Here is a 23,493-nt window from a genome sequence, read left to right as displayed (position 1 = left end):
TAGAAATCCAAAACACATAAAGGCACGCATTCGACACAAACGCCTCTTCTGTCATGCACAAAAAGACGCTTCCTACCTGTTTTCAAGAAACCTAAAATTCTAAACGAAAATTGATAGTAAATTTTACGCACTTTTTTGAAGGAATATCAGATAATAAAAAAATTGTCTGGTTCGAATCCCTGAACTTCGTATAGGACGTCACAGGTCCAGGTAACATTTGAGCCTTTCAAAATGAGTTAAGAATGTGTTTACTTTTGCTGAACATTCACCTAGTAAATCCAAAAGACTGGCTAAACTTTTGAACGAGTCAGCTTCTGTTACATTCCTTGAAAAACTTAATAATATGATTGTGTAAGCAATAAATACAACTGATTGTGCTCAAGCGCATGTAATTCTCTGACTTTGTCTCCAATAATGACTGTGACTTCTTGTTTCAAAACCTTGTCCAGGCCAGATCCAAACTCCATTACGTCGTCATGATTTTGTATTGCTCTAAGCGTCTCATGCAAGGTCGCATGTATGAGTAGCTCACTCTAACAAAGCGATTGAAAAGGATATTTGTTCTTGAACCCCTGAATTAATAACATCGTGAGCCACGATGGTTTACTCGCCTACTGCCGTATAATATGAGTACAAGATTCTGACGCATTTCATGTATTATATAGGATGCAAGTGTGACAGTATCGATGAAGGACATGCTAAGTAAACTACAAAGATGGAGTGCAAAATCTGACAACTCTTAACATGATTATAAACCATTTATGGACTATTTGATTTCTTCACTGCTGTGTTATGACACTTTAAATTGGTTGAAAGCAATAGAGCTGTTTCACATATTAGACAACATTAGAAACGCGTGATTTATAAATCCATTATCCAATATCTATATCACGAGCTTCAATAAAGCGGTTAGTTTCTTTTTTCTCGCTTCTTGTATCCGCGATGCAGTTCCGGGTATTCCATAATGTCTAGTGAATGGTAGTTTAGTTACTCGACAGAAGTAGTTCTAGTCATTGTATTAGTTGTTTATTGATTTGCATATTTTGAAGTTGGGTGAGTGCGTTTTTCATAAAACAATGGGGTTTCCGGATATCAGCGGCCACCACATTAATGAGCAGGATGTTAGTTAGTTTTAATTTGAAAATAATAGTGATAATTGGAGTGCCGAGAGAAGACGACTGTTTTACGAATTAGTTATTTGGTTGGTAATGAGTAGGAAGTCGGAATTGAAAGAATAAGAGAGAAAATGGAAATGATAATAGAAGTGATATAAAGTAGTTACTAATATGCGGTAAAGATAACTGTTGTAAATTGCGAGACATGTATCAGACGTAGCTAGTCTACTCCTAACGCTACCTAATGAATGGGCTATGGTCACCTCTGCTGAGAGGCATTCTAAATGTGGGGAACCCTTAATAAGAAGTGAAAGAATATCTGGCTGTTTTCCCTTTGATTTTCAGTCTTTCGAGGACTGCCTTAAGTAACGTGATGGTGATGTTCTTTTAATATGTTCATATTAAGGCGGCTTGGAGTACAAAGAATGTTTTACGACATTGTTGAATCGCTTCTTATTCTCCTGTAGCTTAGCGGTAACTGCAAGACGTCTAAATCATCTAATACATTTATGCTAACCGTCCCTAAAGGATACCTATAGAAAGATGCCGGAATGAAATATCAAAGAAAGGCGAGATGCAGAAAAAAGCAAACATAAACAATTGATAAACTATGGTTGTTTCTAGTGAAAGAAATCAAAGCATATTAGATCGGTATGTAAAACGTAACTAATCACTAAGCAAACTGTCATAAAAAGGTTGCAGATATATTAAAGAACAGTGATCACTGAGGATCTGATCTCAAAAAGTCTCAAACCAATAGATAGAATGTTAAAATAAATAACCAGAATGATTTTATATTAGTTTCAAAGTATAAGACAAACAATAAAGTTCAATGCCCGAAAATATCTGTTTTATCTTTATATCGATTGCTCGTGCTTTATAGGTTATTTTACTTGTCATACCGGATGCAATAGAGGCTCATCGTGCGCTTTAGTACAGTTAAAATGTAGAGTGACGACTAGTTTTTCTTCATCTTTGTTGCCTATCAAATAGTTAGAATTTTCCAAGTGACAGATTATTCAAGCCTCAAGATGTGATTCCATGATGAAATATAGCAAGTGTTTGGCTAGCTAAGTAATAAAAATACCGCTTGAACAACCTCCTACACAGGTGTGGATACGGCGAAAGGAAAGATAATCAAGGAGTAATTATTCACGTCTAACCTAGACCTTTATTTAAAGTGTGAGATAGTGCGTGATTTACCACTGCCATGGAAAAGTATTTGCTCCAAGCAACAGGCCATATCTGCTCTGAAGATAAATGTGTCTGGGCCACCGTGTTCAGTAAATGTGGTCAACATCTCATCTTCTTCCTGCCAAAAAGTTTCGATTTCCTGGTAAGATCAACTACATCATACAGACTGAGTTCAAGGTCTTAAATTTCATGTGGTTTGAAACTGAATACACCAAATGAGTAGAAACGTGAAGGTCTTACTATGCACCTCATTTATTTCTTTTGGATCGTCTATCACTTCTTTGATATTCAACGTAACATGAATTAAAGGATCAAACGAAAATCTTATTTCGGAAAGTGTATATAATAGATATATGAGTGTATATGATATATATAGAAACCATCGTTCGTCTTTCAACTTCTTTATATGCTCACAGTTCATATTTAAAATGAATGCTAGTCGAATAATATGGATAACACAGAAATCACGGGAATCAAGATATGTCTTTCCAGGCCTCTTTGCTCGCCCTTCGAATGTGATGAGGATGTGACCATCGTGTTTGATGTATGGCCTCCTTTTTAAATGAAACATTTAATTGCAGAAAAACGTCGAGTATCTATCAAAGAGAATACGAGAGGGACATTTGTCTCAACCAAGACCATACAACAAAACTCCACACTAGTTTCAATTGCTACGAGCAAGGCTTATGCAGAAATCTGTGAAAATTTTATTCATTCCTAGTAAATGAGGGTGTTAATACAATATGACAGCAACCTTGTGAACAATGCTTAGATAATATAATATCACTATAGGGACATTGTATGGAAAGATTGGATTTTACTCGTGAGCTTACATGCTGTATTATTCTGTCCATCAGCTTGTAGTGCTTCAAATGTTGTTTCGAAACATGAAGTATCATGTACGGAGATCCAGATGATATTTGGCCTACGGAGAGAACTAACGCAGTAACTGGCACTGTTGAATTAAAGTCACTAAACAAAGTTTTCCAAATACACCATTGAATGGAGAGTTTAAAATTTCTCGGTCATGTCACTACGTTTCATTCTACCTCAATGTGCATGATTACTATTCATCTTGAAATATTACATTTCCGATGAACTTGGAGGTCCACTAAACTGGCAACATTTTTAGTCTTAACGTTAACTTAATCAACCATCTCATCAAACAACTTTTAACAACTAGCGCCGTCGCTGTGATGCATATATCTTTGAGTGATTTCAAGCTGATGATGAATGATAGTATAATTGACTTCAAACGAATATGGCAACTAATATTCTGCAGTAATAAACTCTAATTTCTTTGCTGTTCGTAATGCTCTTGTTCATTTAAACGCTTGTCTGAATGAGTGATCATATGATAGAAGTCGACATGTCTGCAGCAATTTTCACGCAATCTATTTTTCTCATTGAGCATTGACTGCATACTAGCAATATCGCCACTGAAAACGATATCAAAACTGTTCTTAGAATCTATTTTGTAATCACCTTTCACGTAAATCTCTGATGCGGGAATTTTATCATCCTTTACACCAGAGGTAGAAAATATAATAAGTTTGTTTTCAGCTTCAGTTGAAGCTTGTCAACCATATGCAAACTTCGCAACCATTCAGGTAGTCACAATTCATTATTAAGGAAAGGTGAAATTTTCAGAAGAAACCCCAACGTATTGAGCGGTGATAACAACATTAATGAAGTTACGCAGGATTAGGTGTTGAAGATGAAGGGCTCCAAAGCTAAAAAACACTGAACTCCTTTATTTACTCAAGCCCACCCGCCGGATTTGGTGATATGAGGTTATTCTGATCTACCTGGCATTTACTGGCGCATGCCTTCTGCCCTCAGACCCGCATCTGAAAGTGAAATGAGTATTTACTAGCACTAGACACTACATTCTACCCAATACTCTGTAATAACAATAAAATAAAATTAAAAATGGTTGGTGAATAGTATTATGACAATGACCAAGATGTTGTTCTATGCATGCCGAAATTTCAAACAATTGTCAAGAAGTGAGAAGTCGTAGGTGAGCGATTCCAGTATCAGGACTATATCCCCACAGGCTATAACTTTCAAACTCTATTAAAGCGGTATTGATGTAATCGATCCCTTACTATTGGCTAAATAAAAAGAACACACTCCAACAAATATGTGTTATATGTCCAGATTAGTTAATGTACAGCCTTATAATGGCGGGATACGGCAGTAAACCGTGACACACGGCGTATGTTGTTCACTGTCCCATTTTCGCTTATCCTGTAATGCTATCATTTCAGTGTGCAGTGCAGAGACGAACTAAAAGTCGTCCCCAACCTCAGTGCAAAATTAAGGAGTAACACATCTTACAATCAGTCAGAATCAAACTGCTTATAAATCTTGAGTATATATACTTTTCTACGTTTTCTCCTGATTACAACTACATAAAATAATCTTAGTTACGCCTGAAAGCCGATAATTATTATCTCGAATTGTGCATTGAGGTTAACATAAATCCTCATTAGGTCATTTCGAATAAATTCAAGTCAATAATCTGCGCATAAACGTTGGACTTACTTTGAAGTAGTAATCATCATCTTACAAATAATCCTATAAAAAGGCTTTCTACAAGCACACTTAATGCAACACAATCCATTAGGTAGGATGGAAAACGGGATTATCATACATATAAAGACGTAACATTGAAAAGCTATGAACAAGTATTCTACATACTTCATTTGTGTACTAAGTAAACAGTAATATTCGGACACAGTACACAATATTTGCGCAGCAATTGAGGTCGAATCAACTGTTTATAAGTCAAACAAAGAAGAATATTTGTGTGTAAGGACAAACATCGTGCTCCTGGACTGTCTGCATAACGGTGAAGGTCCAATCTTTCTTCTGTGATTAACGAATTGTTTTTGTATATATCCTGTCAGAGCTGGAGATCTAGATGATGTCTGGAAACCAGGGTGCAATTTACCCATCATCTCCTGGTGACTCATCTTCGCACACTATCCTACACCCGGAGAAATAGTGAATGGATTCCACAGGACCATTCCTTTTCTGGCTAGAAATTGTGTGGAACATCGACGTTGCATCTTAGTTACGTACTTCGCAACCTTTATGACGGCTCATGAATTTTAGTGTAAAAAGTATGTGTCCGACCACTCCTAGAATACTGAGCTTCCTTTCCTATCAGTGTTTGCATAAACGAGAAGTTAAGGCTGGAGTACGTACAGAGGCAATTTAGTTTTTCTCCTTAGGAGCAATTGTAACTTCAATTATAAGTCCAGATGCAATAAGCATGAACTCGACTCATTATGGGAGGAAAAATACAATCATTTTCTTCAAAATACTAGATGGTGTACCCTTCAAATATGGAGAGATACCTATGATATCCGAAACTCCTTATCATTAGTAAAAAGATACTACTCTAATCCTTCTCTCTATATGAATTACTTTACGAATAAATTTCCGACACTAAAATAATCTGCCACAATCTGTCCGTGATATAAAATCTAAAACTATACACCGGTCTCTCACATTTGACGGTGCTATCCATATCAGGCTGATCATACCTTTTAACATGCATGAATTCTATAAACATTTTCAGAATATATAAGTATGTGCTTATTTATTCATTTACAGAGCATACAAACTACAGCTCACAGATGTCCAAGACATTCTAGAGAGTCACTGTAGGCCTCCTTCAGCTTTTCATATTCGTTGAAAACCACTTAGAAAACCCTAACTCCTATGTTCATGTCTTGGTCGGAGACAAAAAGCTGTTGAGAACCACTGAATATAAAAGTTGAATGGAGCTATAAGAAGAGAATGGATAGAACTATCAAAAATACAAGGTGGAGAAATGTCAAACCACATTTATTAGCATACGTAGCATAGGATCGGCTATGACGAAGCTTCGCCATCAACTTTACGGGATATGACTTAGGTCTTCCATTAACAATACAGTATAATGAGCAAACTCCACTCCAATGTATTCTTACTTACGAGACAAATTGCAAACCACCTCCTATCAGAGAGTAAGCGTCTAAATGCGACCTGGCTTTTTGCCAAACCTCTCGTCTGTTTCGTATTCCCTAATTTTACTTTGTTCCCATCTGTTAATAATCTTATCACATGCTTGAAAATATTTTTTTAGCAGATCGAGTTACATAAAATGACTTTTCAATCCTGTCACTGGATAAGGCATATCTACATAAATATGCTGAGACAGTGTTAAAATTCTGATAAATCCAAAGCAGGATGAAAAAACGAATACCATAACCAACTATCAAGCAAGAACATAAATACTGATCTCCTACAGTAATGGACATCGGGTTATATACATATATTGATGACATTCTGGAAACAGCTCTGATAGATGTAAGTAATGGCGGTGTGGATCTGTTCCCTGGGGAAAGACTTCTCGACCTTGAGTATGCGAACGATATTGTCTTATTGTGCGATAATGCTCAGGGCATACAATCCACACTTAGTCAGTTGGCAATCAGTGTAAGTACGGTATGTGCTTTGCACCTTCGAAATGTAAAGTACGTCTACAAGAGTGGCAGGATTCCAATCCTGTACTTACCCTAGGTGGTGAGCAGATAGAAGTAGTCGAGAAGTTCGTGTATCTAGGTGGCTACACAAGTACTGGTGGTGGCGTGAGTGACGACATCAATGCACGTATAGTGAAAGCCAGAGCGACTTCTGCTAATCTGGGCCATCTTTGGCGCCTTCGTGATGTTAGTCTGGCTGTAAAAGGTCGGATCTAAAACGCATCAGTGAGAGCAGTTTTGCTCTATGCTTGTGAAACCTGGCCTCTCCGAGTTGAGGACGTTAGACGACTCTCTGTGTTCGATCATCGCTGTCTCCGAAGGATTGCTGACATTCAGTGGCAACACCATGTCAGTAATGCAGAGGTTCGGCATCGTGTGTTCGGGCACAGAGACGATAATCCCAGTGGTGTCACCATCTTGAAGCATCGAATTCGGTGGCTTGGACACGTTTTGCGAATGTCGTTCCAGAGAATTCCACGTCGTGTATTATTTACCGACGCGGGGACTGGTTGGAAAAAGCGGAGAGGTGGTCAGTGTATGACATGGTGTCGTGGTATGAAAGAAAGCTGCAAAAGGGCTGGCTTCTGTTGGTCCTTCTAAACTCCCTGGTCGGGGTCCGACAGATGGTGTAACAGTGGCTAGAGACGTTATCAGACATGGCTCAGTATAGAAGCCAGTGGAGATCCTGCTGTAACCTTCTTTTACTTTCCTCATAAAAAAAGTGGTTGTAACTTCTTTAACTGAAAAAATTCTTTCTGATTGTATCTTTCCGTTTCCCCCATTATTATTATTGTTATTTCACTACCATACACTGATTTGTGTTCGTTATTGTTCTTTTCTTTTTCCTTACACGCACTCCACCTTCTTTTTCTCTTCCCATTCTCATTGTTTTGTGCAGCGTATATATATCTGGTGCCCCCTTGTACCAATATGTGTTCAAATAAATAAATAAATAAGAAAAAAATGTATTTAAAATCAAACACGATTTTATCACAAAATTTCAATCATACCTTCATGAGTTAAAAGTTCGAATTGATCACCAATTTCAAATAATAAATTTTATAAAGAATAACAAAAATAAATAACCAATAGTTATCTGTGTTTATGAATTCTTTCGAAGTATCCGCGTAGTTACCTAGAGTGTATGATTTAAAAAAAGGAATACACAAAATGTGATACAATTTCAAATAAAGATAATTTATTTGAGGTGATGAACAATTGTTGTTGGTCATATTCATAAACAATACTTACTACAGGAACTTCTGAGGAGTCCCACAATAGGAGGTAACGGCCGTCCAGTGCTTCCAGGTTTTCCATAGTGGTTTAGCTTCAATTGACTCATGATCTTAACCATTGAAATTACTATAATATCCACAAAACCCATCTGATATAATTTATGGACAAATCAATGGAATTTAAAAATGATAAGTCATAAATTTTGGCATGAAACACTGTTATCTATTCTAACTGATACTAGTTCATAATAAAAACTCTAACTCGTATTTCTTAATTCTAACCTCTGATTCTAGCGTTTGATCCTAATTCCTTAAACTAATTTATAACCTTTTGGTTGATATTATCATATGGTCGGTAAAAGATAAGCAAACTGCTCAACGGTTATGACATGCTTGTTCAAAGTAAATGACTTGAGGAAATTCTAGTGCTGGATCATATACTCAGTACAATAGTGCACAACGAGGTTATCTGTTATTCTTTACTTTAACAAAGGTATATCAATCAGTTGGTTTGTATAACTAAGTGAACTGAAGTAGAGCAACAGTTTCTTATAAATCATGCAGTAGTATCTAAAACTGGACATAATACTGAATTCAGGAGTACATGAGTCAAAAATTGAATACTAGTTATGCCAAAATATTGCACCAACCGATGAAATGATAGACATATATTAAAATGTGTACACGTAGGAGTAGAAACAAAGGAATGTAACACCATCTGCTAGGATTAAGTAGTATGTTATATGGTGAGTAGTTACTTAACAGATTCCAGTGCGAATAATATACAAAACCCATTTTCCTCAATCGCCTGTGACAGATAACCATATCTTGAGAAGTTTTGTGGCCTAGGGTCTGACTCTAGCTAGATCGGATAAATGATCTTTATTGAATGATTGCTGTCGAAATATACATCCAGACCAATACATGGCACAAGTCCATGAAGTCACTGACAAGTGGACTGAGCCATATTGGTAGGTGTAGACTACCTGGTTGGGCACCGCGAGATGATAAAAACCGATGGTTAGAGACCCTGAAGGACATGACTCAAAATCGTTTGGAATGTCGCAGGTGTATCCACTCTTTGTGTTCTCCCAAATTCTAATCTCCTGAATTCTCCTCGTCTCTTTTTTTCTCTTTGCAAATTTATTTCACTGGGTTATACTCCTTGAATAACATCTTCAAACCTTAATCTTTCCAATTACTGCTTATACTCTTACTACCTCTACCACTACGGGATTTGAATCGACAACTGCATCTCTGTACTAATGTGGCATGGCAACTCGGACTGATGTACGTACGTACGAAGTTCTACGTTGTTACTGACTGACTGACTGATGAACATGTAATGATCACCTGTATTCTATTCAGCTTATGTGTAATAAAATTAAGTTTAGTATTCATGTAATTTTTTCATAAATGATTGTATATTCATTCTTAGTTTTTCGTAATAAACGTCTTAGTTTTCATCATTAGCAACAGATACTAATTAAAACTAAAGTATCCGAGTTTTCTTACAGTTATCTCTAGGTGAAATAAACTCTTAATTTTTACTTTCTTTGTTCAACACACATATGTGATGGTGAGTAAAACAATAAGAACAGGGGGCGGTATTACATAATACTTACAGTTTTGACTTCTGTATAATTTCGTAAACCATATTCACCTAGTTCTCGACCAACTCCAGAAAACTTATAACCTCCAAAAGGTGCGGCAGCATCGAAAACATCATAACAATTGATCCTGTACAAAGAAATATACAACAGATTCATAAATTGAACACAATTGATGATTACAGATGCTAATCAGCATCATGTGTTAAATTCGCCTATCGGAATTCTGGTAGTTGTTTTTTCTGTCCTGTATTTACTATTCCGATTATGACCTAGCGCCATAGACTTGATCAATCATACGTTATGACCTACATAGTTAACCTTGAGCTAGCCCAAGCAGCACTCTTAATAGTCAGGTATCCCCAAGCTTTTATCTGTACCGTGTCTTGAGTCCGAAGAGAAGTTAGGATCTAGTCTCTACTAATTATAAAGTGGGAATATTAATAATAATCCTATGTCTAATAGTCTCATAAGTTATACTTCCACACTACTCATCTTACTATATAAAGAAATTATTTAGGTGGAGTTTTATTCTCTGAGCCAGAACTCACCATCCTATGAGAACGAAAACAGAGAGTGATTGATGTGGAAAAGAAGAATCAGTCAAGTCTGACAGCTGATTGATATTTTGCAAGTATTTACTGTATGACCCTCAGATTTTACTAAGATATTCTGTAATTTTATATCCAAATACATTCGATTGTCCCCACTTGTGTTCTCGTTCACTACACTAGTAGCCAGAAAAATGGCGCAATCAACCTAGTTATTTTAGGTTTTCTTTATTTGGAAGTGAATACCTATACACATTATTGATAAATTTACCATTACAAGTACACTAGAATGCAGTACTCCCAAAAAGAATGTTACATAACCTGTAGAAAAGTAACATTCTTCCATCTATTATTCAAGCGGTTTATTTATTTATTTAAACACATAAACATTGGCACAAGAAGGCCCCAAATAGATATGCGCCACATAGATCATTCGATTTAAGTGAGGAATGAGATACTGCCCGGGTGCCCAGACCGAAGCAGGTGGTTGTCTTAGGGGGCCACACTCCGAGCCTTTGACCTAAAGGTCTAACCCACAAGGCAGTGGAGCATCGTGAGGAGATGCCGTCCCATGGTAGCCGGTGGCCAACGATTGGTTCATATGCCATTTGTTCCCTCAGGATACTGGAGCCCATGTGCAACATTGGTTTGGAACCCGGTTAAAGCGCCGGACATTCGCTTTTCGTCCTCTCAATTTCGTAAACAACACCCCCGCCACGAGAAGGCAGTGAGTAGGACTTCCTTGGCATAGGCTGTATACGCGTAGCCGCCTGAGAGCACTTCGAGAGGGAGGGAGGGCCCACCCCACTCTCGGCCATACCAGGGCATTTGGGGGCATTAAGGCAGTACTCACATCTCATCTGTGATATTTTAGTGCTTAAAAGTAATTGAAGAAAACTAATATAGTACCGTTATTGATATATACTTGTTTGCATAATGATGATCAACTTTTGTATAACTCTTGTTTAATACGCCTAAATCGTCAGATAATAAACAATTAAGCAATCTCGCTATACAATAATCTGACAATGATAAACATTCAAACAATGACAGTAAATAAATTCAAACTTGTGTATGGTTTACCTTAATGTCTGACATTTTGGTGTGGAAATGACAAGAATTAGAATTACAATAGAAGTCATTACATAATGAATCTCATAAAGTGTAACGACTGATCATTTTATGTTTAAACATATAAACATTGGTGCAAGGAGGCACCAAATAGGTATGCGCCACATAAATCATTCGATTTATGTAAGGGCTGTGATACTGCCCGGATGCTCATTTTATTGTATATTCATATAAAATAGGAGTAGAATGATGTTTAAATTAGAGCTTGACAATAATTACAATCAAGCTATCTCTACACTGACTGATTTGAATTAATCTATAGAAAATTTTAGAAGTAAATACATCGAAATTAGCACTGATAGAAAAATAACCTTAGAGTTCGAGATGTGAATATTCATTTATTTGTGTTTCAGAAATTATTAATGAGTTGTTCCAGTAAAAACTAATATCCTTACAGATGGACAATGTGCAAAGCTTACTAGTGTAGGGGATGGTTGGAAGAAAGTTAGGGGGTGGCAAACCAACACGTGGTATCAGTGCTTGAAGTCACTAACTTCCAGTCCGAGCCATGTAGATAGATTCAGACTACTTGGTTGGGGTCCACGCGACTATCGTAACAAATGGTTGGAGACTGTAGGTGACATGGCTCAGAATCGATCACAATGGCATCGGTGTATACACTCTCTGTCTTCCCTTAAACTAACAGATTAAAATCGTTTCATATCTTTCTTTCTACGGACTAATTCTTTCTTCCTGTACTATATCCTTATATGCAATCTTTCTTTTATATATTACCACCTCTGAATTAACTACTTTTATGAATCCGGTGTTCATCCTGCTGTGTTAATGAGGTATGGAGACTTGGACCGATGCACATACGTGCCTGGTCCTACGCTGTAGCGGACTGACTAACTGGACAATGTACACAAAGTGGTTCCTAGATTATAATTAATACTATGCTTTATATAGCCCTAGGTGTTAGTCTGAATTAATCAACGAAATCCGAATTCATATCTTTCAATCAACTCTACTTGAAATCACCCGACATTGAAATACAATAAATGTATCGTTATAAATAATATACATTAGTGTAAAAGGTAATGAGTTTCAACGGTGAGACTATAAATATATGGACACACCGATGATATTTAAAATAGATTTTGATCTGGAAACTACTCATCTATACGGCTAAACAGAATTTCAGCATTCTAACTGATACTGGTTCATAATGAAAACTCTAACTCATGTTCCTAACCTTAACCTTTGATCCTTAGCTTTTAATCCTAGTAAGTAGGTGAATTTTCTCAAGGTTAATACAGTGTCCTTTAAACATTGTCCACGATTTGTAGTTTTATCATTTCAATTATTATTAAAAACTTAGAATTAACATTACCAAACAGTGCCAGCCTGTAAATGTTGCATAACATGCATAGCTTTTTCTAAATTATTAGTGAATATACCAGCTGCAAGACCATATTGTGTATGATTTGCTCTATGTATCAATTCATCTAATGATCGAAATTTCATAATTTGCATTACAGGTCCAAATATCTACAACAACAGAAAAAAAGGACAGAAATCAATATCATTAGCTACTGTTATACATGAATAGAATTTGTATTGTAGTGTGCGTGTTATGAACGGGGAATTAAGAAGCCCAGACAATTACGAAAGCTATTTTCTTGGGACGTTATTGCATTTCATTCAAAACCTGTAAAACACTTATATTTATTTTTGTCCCTATCTTATTCTACATAACACGAGCTTTCGTTCTATGTATCATTCACTAGCATACCCTTTTTTGTTCCAAAAATATTGTAATTTAAACATTATATTTTGCACTATAATTTCTACCCTAATTCCCTGTTCGGGCATAACTGTATTTTTCCAAATTATCCTACGTCGTGATCAAGATATGCACTTATTTATTCATGTACATTTTTGTAGTAATCCGAGTTCAGAGAATCCAGAGTTTAGTGTTCCAACTGTCTTGTCTTCTTTCACTCGCGTGCTTGCCAACAAATCAGGATTTAGAATAGTTCTCTCTACCCCAATCGAACTCACGCATATTAGACTCAAGGTTAAGCCACTCAGCCTAACGCGTCAAGGTCATAATTTAGACTACACCGACCAAGGTCAAGTCATAACAAGTATCACGGGGTAAAAGCGATTCAAGGTCATAACAACTGGCGACGGAGAATTTTTTTTCTTTCCTATATTGATTGATCCAGTACAAAATGCCTGTTTCATTGGATGACCTTAAAACTATTCTTCAAATGCAGCAAGCACAAAATGAGGCAAATCAGACGAAGCTTTTGGATGCATTCGCACGAATGTTCTCATTACAGTCGTCCTCAGCTTGTCAATCAGATAAGCATGAAAGCATCATAAATTCTATTTCTGAATTCCAGTATGATCCTGAAGCTAATGTCATTTTCAGTTCGTGGTTTCACCGCTGTGAAGATATTTTCCGCGTTGAATGCTCGCATCTTGATGACGCAGCAAAAGTCCGCTTACTCTTAAGAAGACTGGGAACACAGGAATATAATAAATATGTGAATTTTATCTTGCCGCAAAATCCACGAGATGTATCATTCAAAGATACAGTCCAGATTTTATCTGATATTTTCGATGAACAGTCCTCATTATTTAATACTCGCTATAAATGCTTCCAAATAACGAAATCTCCAGAGGACGATTATCTCACGTATGCCGGGAAGGTAAATCGACAGTGCGAACGCTTCAAAATAAACGAAATCACAGCGGACCAATTTAAATGCTTGATTTTCATATGTGGTCTAAAGAATGAAGAAGATGCAGATGTCCGTACCAGAATGTTGGTACGCATTGAACAAGAACCAAATATGACATTACAAATGGTCACAACCGAATGTCAGCGGTTACTTAATCTCAAGCATGACACTGCGATGGTGCAACAGAAGGGTAAACCTTCCGGTTCTGATTCAATTAATGCGCTCCGATCCATAAAATCATCGAAACAAAACTGTACAAGCATGAAAAACCTGCCAACCCCCATCACCATGCTGGTTCTGCGGAGCATGGCATTTTGCAAAATTCTGTCCGTTTAAGAATCATAAATGCCGCAAATGTCATCGCATTGGCCACAAAGAAGGTCATTGTTCGTTAAATAAACGCAAGACTAAACATCGTAGTGAAAATTCAAAGCAACAATCAAATAGTCAGATTAAAACCACGTTTGCAACCTTTAAAGTTGGATTTAAAAATAGGCAGAAATTTGTAAATTTATTAGTAAATGGAAAACTTATACGACTTCAGTTAGACACTGCTTCTGATGTCACGTTGATTTCAAAGAACACATGGCACAAGTTAGGATGCCCATCCATCCGACCGACAGAACATGTCGCCCGAAATGCGTCAGGAGACATAGTAAAGTTGACAGGAGAGGTCCTATGCAATGTTCAACTTATGGGAAGTAAATTTACAGATGTTTGTTATCTAACAAATCGACACGATTTAGATCTATTGGGATTAGATTGGATTGCACATGTTGATACTTTGAATAAATTATTAGATGAGGTATGTTCTCAAAATGTTTCCTATGATTCTATCCAAATCCCTAATGATATTTCTAAATCAAATGCCTCCGACGAATCATCCTCTCTGGATATTAACGAATTAAATGCTTCTGATGAAACATGTTCTTATGATCTTTCTGAATCAAACAATTCAAATGTTATGTGTTCTCACCATGTCAAATCAAATACCGCCGATTCATTGCCTTCTCATAAAATTTCCAAATCGAATACTTCAGACAAAGTATGCGCTAGTGAAACTTCGGAATCTCATGTACTTCTTTCTAATGTTATGTCTACATCAAAGTCTTCTGCTTCCTCTCAATTGTCGTCCGTATCTTACATAAACCATCTTCGACAAATTCTTCCAGTGACAGCTGCTCGAATCGCTGAACACACTCGCCGCGATCCTATCTTAAGACGATTATCTACATTTATCCAGCGTGGTTGGCCCCCACGTATAACATCTCATGAACTGAAACAGTATTATCAACGACGCCAATCTTTATCCATCGTAAATGACTGTATTATGGTTGCTGATCGCGTAGTGGTTCCGTATAACTTACGCTCACTCGTCCTGAAACAACTGCATACAGCCCATCCAGGTACTGGAAGAATGAAAGCTATTGCTCGAAGTTATGTATATTGGCCTAATATCGATGAACACATCGAAGATTTCGTGCGTGCGTGCAGAAAATGTGCTGAGGTTTCTAAGTGTCCACGAAAAGCTGAACTACATTCCTGGCCATCTCCAGAAGAACCTTGGTCGCGTATACATGTTGATTTTGCTGGCCCATTCCAGGGTACGTACTTCCTCGTTTGTGTTGATGCTTATTCAAAATGGCCGGAGATTTTTTCCTATAAATCAAATCACTTCGCAACAGACTATCATGAAGCTACGGCAGTTATTCTCCCGTTTTGGAGTTCCAGATGTTCTCGTGACAGATAACGGCACTCAGTTTATTTCTTCCATCTTCTCAGATTTCTGCAAGAGGTTTGGAGTCAAACATGTCCGTTCACCTCCGTACCATCCACAATCGAATGGTCAGGCCGAAAGGTTTGTAGATACCTTCAAAAGAGCGCTACTGAAGGCAAAAGGGGAGGGAAAGATAGAGGAGATTCTTGATGACTTTCTCTTGGTCTATAGAACAACTCCAAACCCATCAACACCAAATCAAATGTCCCCAGCAGAAATTATGTTTGGTAGAAAAGTAAGAACTGCCCTCGATGCCATGAAACCACAGCAAAGAGACATCGGAAAAAGAAACAGAAAGATGGAAAACCAATTTGATCGCCATCATGGGGCGAAACGCAGAATTTTCCAGAAAAATCAAAAAGTATACGTCCGCGATTTCCGATATTCACCTCCACAATGGACCAGTGGACGCATACTTAAGAGACAAGGGAACGTAATGTATGTGGTGGAAGTTGAAGGACAGAAGTGGACACGCCATGTCAACCACATACTGGAAAATGCTGGCACTTCACAGAAAACCGAGAAATTAGACTCAATGTGGAGAATCATTCTGGACAGTTTTGACATAAAATGCTCAGCGACTCAGAAGACCACGCAACCTGAACAAAGTCCTATTAGGAAAGCATCACGGAAACGCAGAAGACCAGATATTCTACAGGTAGACCCAAAGAGGAGAACATACGTTTCCGAAGGAAGATATCAATGATGATATCTCAGCACTTACCTGTATATAGTAACTAACCATTTTTTTTTCTTTTTTTTTAAAGGGGGAAGGTGTTATGAACGGGGAATTAAGAAGCCCAGACAATTACGAAAGCTATTTTCTTGGGACGTTATTGCATTTCATTCAAAACCTGTAAAACACTTATATTTATTTTTGTCCCTATCTTATTCTACATAACACGAGCTTTCGTTCTATGTATCATTCACTAGCATACCCTTTTTTGTTCCAAAAATATTGTAATTTAAACATTATATTTTGCACTATAATTTCTACCCTAATTCCCTGTTCGGGCATAACTGTATTTTTCCAAATTGTCCTACGTCGTGGTCAAGATATGCACTTATTTATTCATGTACATTTTTGTAGTAATCCGAATTCAGAGAATCCAGAGTTTAGTGTTCCAACTGTCTTGTCTTCTTTCACTCGCGTGCTTGCCAACAAATCAGGATTTAGAATAGTTCTCTCTACCCCAATCGAACTCACGCATATTAGACTCAAGGTTAAGCCACTCAGCCTAACGCGTCAAGGTCATAATTTAGACTACACCGACCAAGGTCAAGTCATAACAAGTATCACGGGGTAAAAGCGATTCAAGGTCATAACAGTGCGCTACTGATATAGACAGATATAAGTAGTATGTATCATCAATCGAAAGTGAAATACATGGACGCAGAAGGTTAAGAAGATCGAAGAGAAGAGAACGAGAACAGAGAGTGATTGGCGTGGAAAAGAAGAATCAGTCAAGTCTGACAGCTGATTGACATTTTGCAAGTACTTACTGTATGGCCCTTAGATTTTACTAAGATATTCTGTAATTTTGTATTCAAATACATTCGATTGTCCCCACTTGTGTTCTCGTTCACTACAGTATTAGTACTAATTCTTAGGATTACCCCAGTAACAATTATTATTATTGTGTTATTTTCACCGCTGTTATTATCATAAATTTTGTCTAGATATTGTTGGTTACCTTGTACTAAACACAAGATAATGTTGACTCATTTAGTTTCTCAGAATATTAAAGGTCTCCCGAAATTCCAGTCTTCTGTTTTATTTAATTAATTCAACAAAAGAAAAAGTAAAAGCATCTCGAACTTCACAATATATCGTTCGCAGGATGATTTTAAAAACAAAATGTTTATAGGAAGACAAAGGGCGAACACATCTGAGTCATTGTGCTAACCTGTCATAGTTCCAGAAGACAAAGGATGACTAACTCTAAGCCATGTCACCCAAAATCTCTTAACCGTTGTTAACCACGAACCCTAGTAGTCTGCACCCAACAACATGGCTTAATCCAAATGTCAATGAATTCATGAACTTACATAACGTCTTGGTTTGGAAGTCGCTAGCTTTCCTCCAACCTATTTTCACACCAATGAACATATCGCATTGAGGTAGGTGGTGGTTAGGTATACGTCAAACATGTCCCAACTACCACTGTCGATGAAGATTCACAACCTTGTCAACCGATTCGCTATATTTACCCAGTACCTTGATTTCAACCTCAGCATTGCTAACTCGATGTTTCAACAAATGCAATAAGTGTTTTGGAGGTAATTATGTTCAAACACTAGAAGCCTATGAATATCCTCTATTCTAAAAGCTACATTCCACAACCACAAATTAAAACAAATTGAACTGCTGTTCAGTATGCTCATTCTTTAGTTGGTAGATAAACTTATCTATTCGGTCATATTGTATCAATAGTTTTAATGTTTCTCTGTGTTGAAAATTAACTGGTATTGCTGGATCCATATTTCGAGAACAACTAAACAATATCCACCATGTATAGCACATACAAGTTGAAACAAACTATAAATAATAGAATAACTTACTTCCTCACGAGCAATGCGCATTTCATCTTGAACATCAGCAAAAACTGTAGGACGAATGAAATAACCATCTGATTCAAACCGTTTGCCACCGGCACATAATTTGGCACCTTCCTTTATACCAGATTCAATGTATGACATAACTGTTCGATATTGGTGTTCATCAACTTGTGGACCCTGAATAACAAATAACCGCATTTTAGTATGAAACCAAAATGAGATAACACTAACTTTAAAAATATATTCACCAACTGTTAGAGATTTGAGCATTGACCAAAGGTTTAAAATCATAAGCAAGTGAATTCACTTGGTATTGTTTTGCTTGTATCTTCCCATTGACGTTTAAGACTGCAATTGATCAGTCTGTTATTGGCATATGTGCCTCGATATTGACTTAATTTAAAAGCTTTTATAAGCCAAGATGGATAGTGACCAGCAGTGGATAACGCGATGGCGTTTGAAGCGAATGGTACTGGGTTCGAGTCCCAGATGAGCATCAACTCTGATATGCAGGTACATCCAGCTGACGAGTCACAAATAGAACGAAATGCGCGTCCTGGACTCCACTGCTAGCCACTATCCGTCTTTACCAATATGAGCAAGTGGTTGAAAAAACAAATGGTAGAGTATAGCCAAACACCTTAACGGTTGTTACAAAGATCATGTGGAACTTCAAGGAAACCAATTCTTCGTTAAGAATTTAATATAAACGTCACTTCATAAGTTTATAGGTAGCATATTGATGTTTACACCAGATGGTACGAGATTGAACCCACCAAACAAATACCAATTTAATTATAGTCAACAAACGGGGTGTGGATCTATTATTTGTCACAATCTACCATGAGACCGCATCTCGTGAAGTTGCTTCAATGTCTTGTGGATTAGATCTCTAGGTCAAAAGGGTGGGGAGTGGCTCTCTAATGAGGCGATCTGTTTTGATTAGGGCGATTGAACAGTATCCCGTCCTTCACAAAAATCCGGTGTGACGCATATATATCTTGATCCCCCCCTCTTTACCAATGTTAATGTGTTTAAATAAATGAATTAATTAATAATCATATTTAGAAAATATCCGATCCTTTTAGCGTAACCAAAAACCATATACAGATCAAATGAATATTTATATAATGAACATTACATAATCATGCATTTAAATTACAATTTCACTAGGAAATGATAATTAAATGTTTAAATAGCCTTAAATGTTACTCACTTGTGTTGTGTTTAAATCAAAAGGATTACCAACTACACGTTTTTTAGCCTCTTCACTACTATATTCAACAAACTTATCATAAACTGATTCTTCGACAAATATACGTGAACTTGCACAACAACATTGGCCTTGATTGAAAAATAAACCAAAATGTGACGTAGCTATGGCTCGATCAACTGAAATTTAAAAAGAATAGTAATGTAAAATGAATAAAGTAGGTTATGATAGAGTGAAATAATCTTTGAAAATAAAATAGACTTTTATTTAGAATAGATGGATAGTGGTTAACAATGGAATCCAGGGACTTATTAGTTGCATTCACCGGCTAAATCCCAGTGTTGACGTTCAACTATTCGGACTCGAACCTTGTATCTCACTTGAAACGCTAAATACATTCTCCATTGAGGTATTGAATCTAGAATAGCCACTAACCTATCCAGTGAGTATGTCGTATACATCATTAGCAGCTCGTGTTTGAGTTTTTCCAGAGCGAACACCAACAATGAAATGTAGATATATTCAGATAACGAGTACCAAACAAGATGAGACCAGTATCCAGTATTCCGTTGTTACTCACAACCAATTTATTCTCAATAAATTTCAATATAATAGTTATGTTGCAGTAATCTGCATGAGATGTGCATATCCAAACAAAGACTGCTCAAAATTCAGTCAAGATATAATCCAAATCTACACTAAAAATGATTTAAAAACATGGGATAATTCAATCCATTACTAGTAATGATATGAACTTTTGTTTGATGGAAACATTCATACAATTGTCAATTACTCATCCATATACTATAGTAATCACAGACTGACCGTTTTTAAGTTCTACTAATCGATAAATTTTTATCTGACTGAAATTACTGGATTGATATGTATTGAGAATCGGTCGTTGCTCCTGAGTTTATCGCTTTGACTGACTTTTTTTTCTTAACTTTAAGCTACTTGTTATTTGTCGTAGAACCATTGATTATTTACATGTATATAAACGTCCCGAGAACTCAAAACTTCATACAATTGTTGATGCGTTATTCCAATGAATCTGTTACCTGCATCTTGTATTGAACTCTTCCTGACGATACAGAGGAATTACCCACATAATTTTAAAAGTTTTGGATATGCCTTCCCTTTCTGTAATACAATTTACTACAGTGATATATAAACCTGACGTCTATCGAAATTGAGATCGAGTTCATCAATTTCACCTTTTGGACACACTTTTGTTTAATTAATGACAGCAGTTTTCGTCCTATGAAGGCAAAAATAAAGCACATCTATGTGTAATATTGACAAGCTTCGAATTAGGATGAAAAATCGGCTCAATACTTTTCAGTTTTTTTTATTTGGACCGATAATGAGGAATCATCTTTGACTAGAAAATAATAGTACAATGAGCACGGATACAACTGTGCAAATTAAATTATTTCAATTCAATGGGAAAGACGATCTACAACTACAAAGGTTAAAAAAAACTGATTTACAATACAACTTACAATCACCATCACTGAAAATAATTAATGGACTCTTTCCGCCAAGTTCTAAAGTAATTCGTTTCACACCATGTTTATAAGCATTCTGACCAATCAATTGTCCTACAGCTGTTGAACCAGTAAACGCAATTTTATCAACATCAGGATGAATGACTAGGGCGTTACCAGCAGTTTCACCAAATCTGATCGAAATTGTTGAGAAATAAACAGGTAAAAAGTGGATAGTGAAATGAGAGAAATACGCTTGAACACATTAACATTGGTAAAAAGGGGAATCAAGATATATATGCGTCACATAGGATACGTATGACGGATGGGATATGTTGTAACGTGTGAGAGACTGCAAGTTTTGATAAGCAGCGTATTTATCGATCGCAGTAACACGGAAAACACGTATGAACGACCTAGCGCCCTGATTGGTCCCGCTTCGCAGTCTGTCCCAGCCAGTTGAGTCAGGAACACAAGTCACAGCCTCTGAGTTATGAATCATTGTATTTCAGACATACTCTATTTATATACTAACCAAACAAACCACATCGTACCATAAAATAGAAAACAATATTTACACAATATTTAACAAGTGAAATAAACATCGACCAATAAGAAATGTACATTTAAGGTCCAAGGCCACCATAGACTTAACACGATAATTATTGGTATATTTTTCCGACTATCCTAACACCTCCCCTTTTTTTTGAAAGATCCGTAGTTAATATCCGGGTTTTAAAATTTTCTTTTCAGTCACCTTAATCAAAACAGATTCCTTTCTTAGAGGGCCACTCCCCACCCTTTTGACCTAGAGATCTAATCCACAAGACATTGAAGCAACTTCACGAGATGCGGTCTCATGGTAGATGGTGATATATAATAGATTCATATGCCGTTTGTTCCCTTAGGAACCATGAGCTCATTTGTACCATTGGTTTGGAATCAGGGTTTTCCAAATCCTCCATGTCGATATTTTGTACACACCAATGCACTTTAAGCCTCCATTGGAGATTTCGTTTTCATCTCCCGGATTTCGTAAACAACACGCCTGATGTGAGCAGTCAGTGGCTATAAACACATGAGTTTATAGGAGTATTTCGAGAGGGGGAACAGATTCACCGTTCTGTAGCGTACCAGGACATTTGGGCGAAATTATTCATTTCATGTTTTTTTTGGTTGTTTAGTATACATATTCTCTTCAGCCAGTAATAAAAGGATGTAAGAAAAATGTTTGGTTCTCAAGTGTATAATTATTATGTGAGTAGTTATTTTCAACTAAAACCTATAAGTCATCATAAGTCACCCGCGGTTTGTCTACCTGATTATTCTACTTGAAGACAAGCTCAATTCAAATATACTTTATCCAATAGGATTTGATGTTGCGACTCATTTATTACTACACTGGAGGTAAACGCATTCGTTCAGGTGTTTAAGTCAATTATTTGTATGAAGTCGAGCTAGGACAAAATTCGGTAACAAGGATCGAACAAAACGATACCAAGCGAGCTACAAAAATTATTCTCTCGAACCCTATTGATCAACCACTTATTGTACAAATGACATTATTCGAATAAATCTGCGTACGAGTGACTGAATTGTTGAAACTACCATCATCATAAACATTGTTTATGGGTACTCTATTTAGTGATTGAATTGTATATTAAATAAAACTTGGTCAAAAGTCCACCCACTTTAGTTTGAGTAGTCGGGCATTATCACTAACTTTTACACAAACTGTAGTTTAAAACAGGATAGATAAACCTAAACTATGTAAACGAGTTATACTCTTGATAGAAAATAGCATTAGACCTGCAAACTCGTGAATATCACGTACGTAAAAGAAACTAGGTAAAGCCTTAGAAAACCAGTACAATCCATGTAACAGTGATAAGAAAATGAATGATTCAACTTAGAAACTTAAAATAGTTTCTACAATAACCAGATTTTAGGCATGTAGAATCCGCATAAACATACAATTTATAAGAAAAAGAATCAATATCAATTTAAGGTGAATGTAAGGTCGAATTGCAAAACATTTTTCTCATACTATTTTATGACGTGGCATCACTGCTTGAAGTCACTAACTTTTAGTCTGAGCCATGTTGGGAGATGCAGACTACTTGGTTGGGGTCCGCGTGACTATCGTAACAAATGGTTGGAGACTGTAGGTGACATGGCTCAGAATCGATCACAATGGCATCGGTGTATACACTCTCTGTCTTCCCTTAAACTAACAGATTAAAATCGTTTCATATCTTTCTTTCTACGGACTAATTCTTTCTTCCTGTACTATATCCTTATATGCAATCTTTCTTTTATATATTACCACCACTGAATTAACTACTTTTACGAATCCAGTGTCCATCTTGTTGTGTTAATGAAGTATG

At 36.7% G+C, this 23,493-nt stretch overlaps 2 protein-coding genes across 2 annotated transcripts; both read right to left on the bottom strand.

Moving 5' to 3' along the window:
• Nucleotides 1–72: 72 nt before the first annotated feature.
• Nucleotides 73–467, bottom strand: MS3_00011188 (uncharacterized protein; the record flags this gene model as incomplete). The annotated part of the gene is made up of 3 exons (XM_051219593.1): nucleotides 73–99; nucleotides 253–334; nucleotides 370–467. The coding sequence occupies 3 exons, from the start codon at nucleotides 465–467 to the stop codon at nucleotides 73–75; spliced, it is 207 nt and encodes a 68-aa protein (XP_051064461.1).
• Nucleotides 468–3,600: 3,133 nt separating this feature from the next.
• ALDH2_1 (Aldehyde dehydrogenase, mitochondrial) lies at nucleotides 3,601–22,984 on the bottom strand (the record flags this gene model as incomplete). Its single annotated transcript, XM_035731277.2, has 7 exons — nucleotides 3,601–3,831; nucleotides 9,711–9,825; nucleotides 12,711–12,868; nucleotides 18,410–18,583; nucleotides 19,623–19,798; nucleotides 21,122–21,300; nucleotides 22,941–22,984. 7 exons carry the CDS (start codon nucleotides 22,982–22,984, stop codon nucleotides 3,601–3,603), a joined length of 1,077 nt encoding a protein of 358 aa, XP_035588133.2.
• Nucleotides 22,985–23,493: the final 509 nt, after the last annotated feature.

This window comes from Schistosoma haematobium, chromosome 7 (genome assembly GCF_000699445.3).
Source record: "Schistosoma haematobium chromosome 7, whole genome shotgun sequence".
Classification (NCBI taxonomy): domain Eukaryota; kingdom Metazoa; phylum Platyhelminthes; class Trematoda; order Strigeidida; family Schistosomatidae; genus Schistosoma; species Schistosoma haematobium.
Note: the sequence above shows the minus strand (reverse complement) of the source record. Positions and strands in the feature narration are given on the sequence as shown.